The sequence below is a fragment of the Cydia strobilella genome, chromosome 10, assembly GCF_947568885.1.
Source record: "Cydia strobilella chromosome 10, ilCydStro3.1, whole genome shotgun sequence".
Lineage (NCBI taxonomy): Eukaryota > Metazoa > Arthropoda > Insecta > Lepidoptera > Tortricidae > Cydia > Cydia strobilella.
Genome location: NC_086050.1, coordinates 11,303,308 through 11,314,871, shown reverse-complemented (window position 1 = coordinate 11,314,871; position 11,564 = coordinate 11,303,308). Strand labels below are relative to the sequence as shown.

The 11,564-nt window shown below is 36.1% G+C and overlaps 1 protein-coding gene across 1 annotated transcript; it reads left to right on the top strand.

The window, feature by feature from the left end:
* The first annotated feature begins 1,924 nt into the window (after positions 1-1,924).
* On the top strand, positions 1,925-10,578 carry LOC134744669 (circadian clock-controlled protein daywake-like). Its single transcript, XM_063678574.1, has 5 exons — positions 1,925-2,077; positions 6,408-6,630; positions 7,132-7,262; positions 9,401-9,556; positions 10,380-10,578. Exons 1-5 carry the CDS (start codon positions 2,017-2,019, stop codon positions 10,529-10,531), a joined length of 723 nt encoding a protein of 240 aa, XP_063534644.1. The 5' UTR covers positions 1,925-2,016; the 3' UTR covers positions 10,532-10,578.
* Positions 10,579-11,564: the final 986 nt, after the last annotated feature.

Below are 11,564 nucleotides of genomic sequence, written 5' to 3'. Positions count from 1 at the left end.
GACACGACGTCGTGACGTCGCACGTTGCGGCAACGTGCCACGGCACGACGGCGTGACGTGATTTTTTACGTTACACGCCGTAGATTTGCACGTCACGACGTCGCAACGTTACACGACGCCGCAACGTGCCATGGCATGTCGTCGTAACGTCTAATTGTGTGTCCTTACTCATCAAAAACGGCATAATATCGCTACTCAATAAAATACAAAATTATTTAAATAACATACCGTCAATGTCGTCAGGATCAGGATCATATTCACAACTAACATATAATTAACGATATATAATTTAAATAGTTTTGTATTTACATTGAGTAGCGAGATTATGTGTATTTAGATTTAAGAAATGTATATAGAAAATTACAAAAAAAAAATGGTTGTTTTATTTTACGCCTATTGATTGTATTGGACAAAAACGAGGAATGCATTGTTTTTTACCGTATTTATAACAACATTATTTACTTAGTACATTTCCGGGACTGTAGTCTCCACTTTATGACTTTGTTCTACCAAGTTTAGGTATTTTTACTCTGCCTATTCCGGTCACTGATGATTATCGTAATAAATATCGATTCTATTTTGTAATCTTCATATTTTGTTGACGTTAACTAATTATGCCTTGGATTAAATTAAAAGTGGAAAAATTCACTGTCTCGCGCGAGGTTTATATTTCTAGGCTTAGTAACATCGTCGCAGATGTTACTGCTTAATACAAAGTTAACTAATATTTTGTTTACATAGCTTAAGTTAAAAAAAAAAACAAGTATTATCTTTGACACTTATGAGGGACCAAACCCAAGTTATGAGGGTTCAAAAAACCGACGAAGCGCTTCGAGAAAAGGTAGGCAGTGCCCTTGCGCTTCGCTTTGCTCGTCTTGTCTCTGTCAATATCTGTCAATTAATCCTGTAGGTTTCATGGGCATAGGATATTATGGTCAACCGAGAAGAAGAACGTCGCGAAACTGTATGTAATTTCTTCAGTACTAATTCGCTATGGCCGAAAGCGAAGATAATGGAACATTTTGTGGAACCGTCCCGTTTTTACCCTTTGGGCACGGAACCCTAAAAATTATTAACGTTTCTTGATCGCATCTGGATTGCTATAAAAATATAAATTATTGACTAAGGGGCTCGATTTTGTGGGTTTTCGTTTCATGTTGGCTCGAATCAAAATCGAACTCAAGGTCGCGGCAAACCTCGTCGCCTTTGACAGGAACTGGTGGGAGACGGGTCAAGACCGGGATACTTGGATAGGGAGGAGGGAGGCCTTTGCCCAGCATTGGGACACTAGGCTCATATAAATAAATAAATAAAATTGGCTAAGGAAGCATTAATTATCGATAACATTTTTTTTGTTCATTTTTTGGATTGACACATTATTGCTTAACTAGGTCCACACCAAGTGTGGCTACTACCAGTTTGGCACTGACATAAACACTATCGAGAACGTAATTTACTTTTTATGCATCTCGCTCGTATTCGCATATTAGTGCGAGCGAGATGTATAGAAAGTAAATTACTTTTAAGTTGACTTTAGCATATACATATGTCAGTTTTGACACTGTCAGTGACTCACGATACGGGTACAGTTACTGTAAAGGGGCCCACTGATTACCAGTCCGCCGGACGATATCAGCCTGTTAGTTAAAACTAAAATTTGACAGTTCCGACCAACTGACAGGCCGATATCGTCCGGCGGACTGGTAATCAATCAGGGTGGTAATAAATCAGTGGGCCCCTTTAAAGAAGATGGCACCTCAAACAACAACTAGACGCAAAGCCGGTATAGAATAATAATATAATTATATATAATAATAATGTTCCAGCTTGTTGTTTATAATTGTCGGAAAATGACCATTACGTTTTAACGACCTAATTGGCGCAGCGGTCGCCGTGAGACTATATTCGAGACCTATATAATGAAGGTCCGATGATTCCTGACTCACTTTCGAGTTTGAGCGCCACCAAAGACCTAGTGTAATTGAATAATTGTGGTTGGGTTTTATAATTTACAAAATGGGTGTTATATTTAAATTTGTAGTTTGTCTAATGGCCGTGAATTTCGTTTCCTGTGCAGGTAAAGTATTTATATAAAATTTAATATAACTCTTGAAATGATCATGTCGCTAACTCAGAAAAAGCAAGTAAAAGTAAAGAAGTAACTGATGACTATTATATATTTTTTTAATAATTACTGCTTTTAATTTATTCATAAATATTTAAGTAACTATAATTTGGGTAGTTTTTCATATAACTCAGTGGGTTTCAGGATTAGTTTTGTGCTTTCACTGCTGTTGCCTTTTCAATATGAATTTCTAGGAATATTTATTGTTGATATTTTCATTGTACTAACATGATAACTTTCTGGACACTCTGGTTTTTGGGAGCTGTAATAGCCGCTATCCTCATTTCCTAAGCAATATAGTTCAAAGAAAAATATTAAGCATAATTAATTTTATATACAGTCGCCATCGGATATATCGGAGCGGCCAAGGTGCTCACAAATATCTGAGCACGCCCCTATTGTCAAGGCGTTGAGTGCGTGTTCAGATATTTGTGAACACCTCGGCCGCTCCGATATATCTGATAGCGACTATACAAACAGCAACACTCCCAGCTATAACATCGGTGAACCTTATTACAAAAGGCACAAGATCCACTGATCGATGTACAGTTAACACATAATAAAATTACAAACACAATGTAACGTAAGGTTGTCTGTGACTTTGAGCATTATATATTCCACAGTATGTACCAAAAATTTTTTGTCCACGGTCTTCTGACAGTCTTTACCAAATTCTCCTGTTAAAAATATGATTGTCTGTAAAGTCGGTTTACGGGCGATATTTTTGCGTAATAACGTCATAAGAAAGCATTGGTGAAAAGGCCGTAACGTTACCATGGAGATCTCTGTCCACAACGTTACCACGGAGATGTGTCCACAACGTGACACTTTTTCGTGCATCACGTCAAATAATTTTATTATTTTTAATTAGATAAGCCATATTATACGTTATTAAATTATCTTTTCACAATGCCTAACATTTTTATAATTGTATTCAGATTGAGATACTCATACTCGTAGTTCTGAGGTGTATTAACTTTGGTGAATTCGACTTTTTGACAAAAAACTGCCTAACGACTTTCAGTGCTTGGAGTAGAAGGTCCTCACTACCTCAAGTAGCAGGAAGCGAGCAGTGGCGTAACTAGGGGGGGGGGGGGGGGGTAGAGGGGGCATGTGCCCCGGGCACCATCCAAGGGGGTGGGGGGACGCCAAAATGGGCAAAAGGCAGCATCAGGGAAACTTTTGTCAGTCGTCAGGGGGCGCAAATTTGGTGACTGCCCCGGGTGCAATATCCTTTAGCTACGCCCCTGGAAGCGAGTGAAGATTATCAATAAACCCTGGACAAAAAATCATGGATTATATCGTATTCAGTCTTTATAAGTTATATTTTGAAGATGGGCGCGGTAGGCCCAGACAGAGATGGCGGGACGACCTAGACACCTTAGTACTCAACAACTGGCCGGAAGAGGAGCTAGATTGGGAGTCGTGGAGATTAAGGGGAGAGGCCTTTACCCAGAAGTGGGACACCAAAACAGGCTAGGAATCAAAAAAAATATTTTTTCGGACTTTTGAAGCCATTATTTTCAATAGTATATATTTAGCCAAAAAACGTTTTTAGAAACCGAATCGAATGATGTGCCACATATAAACTTTTAGCGGGTTTTTTTTTCACGTTAGTACCGTGTATGGAGTGCCGTACCCTCCTAAAAATACGTTGTTTTGAAATTTTTACTTCTGAATTAAGTAAGTAAAATATACCTATGTTCCAAATTTAATTAAAATTTAGCTTATAGTTTTCGAGTAAAATGTTTGTGACACTTTGACAGACGGACGGACAGACAGACGGGTTTGGCGGTTTTGCTATATTGGCTACGGAACCATAAACACTGGCCTGACCAATATGCTAATTGTATACGGAACGATTATTTAGTCAGAATTCGGTGCATTGCTCTCTTATAGATTTAGTGATGGCGCTAATTACAAATGAATGACCTTTTTATTGCATTTATTACGTGTCTATTTAATCGATCCTCATTAGATATTGAATGCGGTTTACCATTGTCGATTAAACATAATTACTTAATAGGAAACTTTTCGAATATGCACTTTTGTTCAATATCTTAGTTAAGATAAATGGGTTATTCCAATGTGAAAACCTACTTTAGCTAGGATAGGTAGTTCAGAATAAAAAAACTCTACGAGTATAGGGATGATGACACATGTTGGATTTTATGACAAAATCTAGTTCAATAGATAGCAAATGAGCAGTTTAACACAATAATGTGGATAATAAAATAATTCATGGAAATAATACAAAAATACAGGACCTGACTATAGCCTCTCGGACTACTGGCGCTCTCACTGCATTCGAGCGGCAAACTACCTCGACAGAAATAGGTGCCTTTCATCCCTTGGTTAACAATCTACTATTATTCAAGCATTATTTGTAAGCTTTATTTATCAAATTTATTTGAGGAGTTAAGAATATAAATCATATATGATATTGATGAATAAAAATAAAGCATATTATACCTCTATACACACATATACACATTAAGCTTTAAATCAGGAATATTCAGGAAACCTCGCTCTATGACATAATTCACCCATCAAAGCCATGGTCACAGCAAGTCCACGCCACGCCACGGTCATCGGCACGGAGTCGCTGCTGGCATCCACGCTTGCCTTGAAGAAGAAGCATGTACCTATTATAAAATATATTTTGAACATATTTTACACACTTTATTAGGATATAAAAGTAATAATCCACTTAAGTGCGAGTCGGATTCACGCGTGGTTATTTATTGATTGTTAGAATGTTATTTTTTAATTCCTTATTCCTTTAGGACGAAGGACTGTTTGTTTGTGCGCAAACTAAATAAGTTGTGTGACTGAGAAATTGAGTGAGTTTTTCGTTAGTGTAGGTATAGTAGATTGTTAACCAAGGGATGAAAGGCGCTCAGGTGAGGTGGTGAGAGCGCCAATAGTCCGAGGCAGAAATGATGCCTTTCACCCGAGTTAAACACTCTACTTTTAATTTCGAATACGAGGAAAGTTAAATGTGTTTTTTTTTAAACATGACTAAGTATACATTTTTATAGTATTTCTTGAGAGTACTTTCAATTAACAATTCAGGCAAAAGTATCATTACTTATGGAGAGTCAAATATCAGGATGGAAATTGTATAACAAATCCATTTACACTCAAATTTCAACTGCAAATCGTAAAAAATTAAAAAAAAACGTGCTTCGAACGTAAAACGCTCTAGTGCAGACACGTATCATTTTCTGCACACCTTTTAGAACAACAATGACCCTCTTTCAGAGCATGAGGAACGAAAAGTAATTTACCCTACATAATAAATTGTTGTTATTATGTTATTAAAGAAACAACTTTTCAGATAGTTTGCAGATGCAGCATTTTAATTGACTAAAATTCCGAGTCCAGCAAATTAATAGAAATAATGACCAAGGCTAGTGATTTTATGGTACGGAACACGGAACCCTGAAGAGATTAACTCGCCAACCTTACATTTGATCTTGCGTTTGGCATGCGAGAAGTAATCCAGTGTGAATCCAGTTTATGCAGGTTTTCCTTGAGTCCGTAAAGGCATTTCGCATACTTACCTATATCTTTTAAAAAGGTTGCTGCATAATTCCGATTGTATTTTAATTAGGAATGTAACTTGAGCGACAAATTAGTGCCTTTAATTAATTCAAGGTTATTATCATAATTGTCCGTTTCCAGAGAAAGAGATTGCTCTTTGCGTTGCGTAGTTAGATATGTGTTCTGGGTAGAAACGGAAACGGTTTTCGTATCTTATAGCTATAGGCGGACTGCATCCCAACTGCAACTTAGGTATGTACTGGGGCTGTGCAGTCGGTGTTGAGTTCCTGTACAAGTTAAAGCTAAAATGAGAAGATGATGTTCACTTGTGGGTTGCGTTGGTGTGTCAAGCCTACCTTTTCTAACCTTAACCATGCTAACTGATAACTGATTAATAATTGATTTTAATTAACACATGATATCATACTCTTCACGATGTCCATTTCTTATTACATTTTCCCGTGGAAAAACGACTTTACGCCGTGCCGAGTTGGTAACAAGTCCGATCCACTAGGTACCTACTGCTTAATATACATATAGGTAAAATAAGATGTAGGCTAAAATAAGTGATAAAATTCCACCACGTTGTCTTGTCTACACAATTTTGATGCGTCTTACTGTTTTCCGGCCTACATGCTTTCGCTTTTTTGTCCTAGTTAATAAAAAGGCTATTAAGCAATGCTCGTTTCAAGCACGGTTTGAAATGTGCGATTAGTATCATTGTTTTCTTTTTCAGTGCTACCTGATGTGGGTAAATGCAACCTCGAAGACTCGGCATGCATGACCCCAGCGTTCCAAAAGGCCTTCCCCATGTTCATGTCCGGTCTGCCTGAGCAAGGAGTGGAAGTGTTAGACGTTATGAACATGGACGATGTTGCCTTCGACTTGTCGGGTCTCCAGTTCAGCCTTAAAGAAGGAAAACTGAAGGGCTTGAAGGCAGCAACAGTTGATAACGTGAAGTAAGGAAAACTTTTAATCCCTTAATGGCATTAGGTCTGCATTTCGTATTTCTGTGAAATATTGGAAATTAGCTATATATATTGGAAAGGCGCTAAACATGTAATTGGTTTGCGCAACTTATCTTCTTAGCTGGTTTCATGGGCAGTTTCTCACTTATTTCCTGATTTCAAGACGGTTTATTCAGGTTTATGTTTATTATAAACTCGAGAGCCATGAAAACTGATGATTCCCGTTTATGGTTCTTAAGTGCATTTACGAGTATTAGTTAAATTATTGTTTTACGCGAGACGCAGTGATATAGGTCATATAGGACTATACATATGATAGTTGGCATAATATAATACTTTTTTCCTGTGCCCCTTGTCGGCCAGATGTCTAAAACGGATTACAAAACCTATCTATAATAATAATATATATAGTATATTATATTTCATAGGATACCTGTTATAAAAAATTAAAGTACTTATGTGAATTTCTGGAATAAAGAAATATCATTCCAGATGGAATCTTCAAAAGAAGACCTTGTCGGTATCTTTCCATACGGATGCTTCGATCAAGGGACACTACGTTGCCTCCGGAAGGATCTTGATCCTGCCCATCACTGGTGACGGACAGATGAAACTGAAAATGAGTAAGCAAAAATCCATTCATGGTTGCATTGCATTCAACGGCAGAATTTTGTGGCAAAAAAATTCATCGCGTATTATAAAGGCGAGCGCAAAAATATGTTTATAAATATAAATGTATATATAATTATAAATATGCATATGTATGTATGTTGTTGACAGTACTAAGAGCACCACCCTAAACTGAACGAATCTCACGAACCCGCCGCGAAAAATGTGCTCTCATGCAACCCAAGTTATGGTGTTGAAACGACATGCTGAAATAACACGAACCTTGGCATGAACATTTAAGCAACATATACTCATATCTATGTCTGGTATTAGTTTTTGTTGCTACAATGAAGCTGAGCGAGTTTTAATGTCATTATTTGTTACAATGTGATGAGATTGGTTTAGTGAACAAAATCATGGAAAAATCAAGTTAACATATGATACACATTTTTGTGCAATATAGTTAACATATGGTCCGTTAACTCTTAGAACGACATTCGTTTTTCGGGTAAAATTGGACGTAATCGCGTAATAGAAAGTGACAGTTTCTTACTGATTTAGTTGCAATCCAACACCCAAAGAGTGCAGCCTTAAAATATATAGAGTAGTTAATACCACCATAACTACTAGGTAAACAATATATTTAATTTCATAACTAAATGGGACTCGTCTCAAAAAGGGTATTTCTGTAAATGGTCAATCACGGGAAATCGTATATAATGTATACAAATATTTTTCAAGAGAAGCGGAAACTTTTAAGAATAGTGATAGGTGTAAATATTTTAATAAAATTCAAGACCGGGTGATAGAAGCAACAGGAATTTCAAAACATACATTAAGAAAAATACTAAGCGAAGCCGACAACGTCACACGTTGGTAGCAAAGGTTAGTCAGACTCTAGCAACGCAGGAATTAAAAAACCAATTTCCAAAGGACAACGTCTCATAATAGCGCACGCCGGCAGTGAAAGTGGTTTTATACCTGGTGCGTTGTTATGTATAAATCTACAGACACAACAGGCGATTATCACAAAGAGATGAATAGCGAGAACTATGAAAAATGGCTTAGAAATCAGCTTATTCCAAATTTGCCGACGAATTCAGTGTTAGTTGTTGATAATGCCCCATATCACAACAAATACACCGAAAAACTGCCCAATTCTAATACCCGGAAACAAGACATGATAGATTGGTTGACAACACATGATATTCCAGTAGACCCCAGCTTAACAAAAACACGAACATATACAATATTCCATAGATAAAATACTGGCTGAACATGGTCATTCTGTTCTGCATTTACCTCCGTACCACCCAGACTTTAATCCTATTGAGAATATATGGGCCCAATTAAAACAATACGTAGCTCAACGTAATGTTGACATGACTTTGACAAGCGTAAAGAATCTGCTGCAAGAGAAGGTCGATTATAGGACGATTATAGTTACCGATTTATAATTAATACAAATGACTCTGATGTTGAATAGGTAGTTTTAAAGATTACAATAATATCACAATTTTCCAATTGTATAATTTTACCATAAAATATGAACTGAAATATTATGTGACTGGTATTATTAACTATATGTATAATTTCCGCCAGAAGTAGTAAATGACGGTGCACGGTGTGACGTTCTGTTTTCAAATTTGGTTTTCGAATTTCAAATTCTGATTCTATTTTATATTTAGATTATGACAAAAAGTCAAATCGCAATATAGCCATCAACCGAATATTAAGCATAATGTCATTAAATTAGGGTTTATTTTACATTGAGACAATAGGGTCGGGTTGCACCAAACCGTCTGTCACCGTTTTAGCGTTCGCTAAATTTTATTGTATGGGAAGTTCCATAGTTCTCTGCTGCTTGACGTTGATCAGTCTGTTAATTGTGGTTGGTGCAACTGGCCCTAAGTATCCTTAACTTTTTGCGGTAAGTTTAAAACTGTTTGTGAGTTAATAAAAAAGCAGAACAGCAGTATCACCTTCGCGTGTTACCGCCGGTACCCGATGTATCTTTCTAAAATCCGAAGGTCGTTCTTAGAGTTAACGGACATTTTACATCATGTAAGTAGTTTCGGTTTAGTGCAGTCAAGACAGAAAGTTCTCATGGTAAGTCATGAGTGTCTGAAATTAAGTTACTTATTGTTTTCAGAAAACATCCTTATCAAGCTGCTTATGCACTACGAAGTTGAAAAGGACGCGCAAGGAAAGGACCACATGGTCCCCACCAAGTATTCCTTTGACTTCGACATCAGAGACAACGCCCACTTCAGTCTTACCAACCTCTTCAATGGAAATAAGGAACTGAGTAAGTGATAATTATAATACTATTGTCAGGCATCTAAACCCGAGGCCATGAGTTTGGACCAGGGCTCGTAAAAATATATTTTTTTTACGATTTATCAAAAAATAATCCATTTTGTTTTATTAACCTATGACCTCCACACTAGGCTAGGCCTGTCTTGTGGAGTCAGTTGAAACAATTCCAATTTTTAATTGACATCTTCCTACGCTGAAGTTTTGGCATTGTAGTAAGTAATACATATGTGTCATTTTCAACCAGAAGGGTACTTATTATCGCTTGTCAGTAAGGCGCTATTTCCATATAGCTTCAATTAGAAATCAACCTTATCGACAACCGACAATGTGGTACCTTTTGGTTGAATACGTCACATATTAGCTTTAAGTATTAAATAAAAATAAAAATTAAATCCTAACATGTGAAATATGGTTTAAAATTTATTCGGAGCTCTTCGGTGAAAAATAACATGTTGAGGAAACTAGGCCTGGTTTGCACTTGGTTTGGCTCTATATCAAAGGCACCAGGACACTCAGATTTATGTGTTGTATTTTAATAAACCTAACCTAATTTTATTTGTCATATTGCAGCTCAAGTCTTTACGTTAACAGATATGAAGTGTGGCGGGCGGTGTCCATAGAAATTACTTAGAAAACCTTATTTTAATAACAAATAGTTTATTACAAAAATATAATGATAATATATTAGGAATCTTAATAGAAAGATAATGTTTTCTGGAGTAGGTAAAACCAACTTTTGCAGTCAAAGCCCCTTAGATCGGAGACTTTTCAAGGTTTATACTTTTACTAACTTGTATTTTATCTTTTATCAGGTGACGCCATGTTAAAATTCTTAAACGAAAACTGGAAGCAGATTTCCATTGAATTCGGTCGGCCTCTTGTGGACTCCGCATCGAAGAAGATATTCAAAAACGTAAAGGCGTTTTTGAAAAGCGTAGCGATAAACGACATTGCGCAGTATTAACTCACCTGTTATTTTATATATGTAACTACTTAAGTTGCTGTGGTTATTAAAAAAATAAATGTATATATATATATATGGTTCTTCTTATCAGTTCCCTAACCTTGGCTTACCTTATATGGGATCAACTACATAAATTAGGTCATAAAGTAAAATTAACCGCAATAAGGTCAGTTTACCTACACTAAGTTATTCTGAAATCTACTTTAGCTAAGGATAACGTAATCCATTTTCATTTTGTTTAAAAGAATCGGATCTGATTGTGAACCTATCCATATCCGCCGAATAAAATGGATCAGTGTTTCGAACTCACAAAGTTTTGACGTTACTCAAGTTTGGTTACTATTTCGCACGGATATAAACAAGTTTTAGATGAATTTACTCAAAATATTGATACAAATAATGTTTCGAATAGATAATGTGAAATGTAATATCCAAGGTAATAAAGATTTTTATTATATTATTATTATTATAGATAAACTCGACAGTTTATTCCACAAAGGTGTGCATATGGTCGCTATAACTATCATATATTATGTTGTCGATAAATAATCAAATTTTTCTTCCATCAGAAAGGCCCTAGTTCGAATTAAATTTAAACAAAACGCTGCCCATCTTTACAAGTACCTCTATTCTTAGACTATTAGATTAGACATAGATAATTATTATTACCACATCAGCTGGCAAAGGCTCTCTTAATTGCTCAAAAACTGATAAGAAAGTTGCATTTTATTCACATATATTTAACGTAATCAAATGCAAATATTGAGTTATTTTCTTATGTTTGTTGGTAGAGTTGACTTTAAAAGAATGATTTTGAATGATAAATATTTACTTAATAACATTAATTTTGAATCGATTTGCTTTGATTTTGTTTGATATTTTACAGTTATTCTACATTTAGTATTTTACATTTTACAATGTGTTGGTGTGGTGGAAAATTTTGCGTTTCACGCGGTGGCAAAATTTGTTTAACTCTCGCTACGCTCGTGCTTCAATTTTAGGGTCTTTCGCTTGCTCGGGTATCCATATTAGC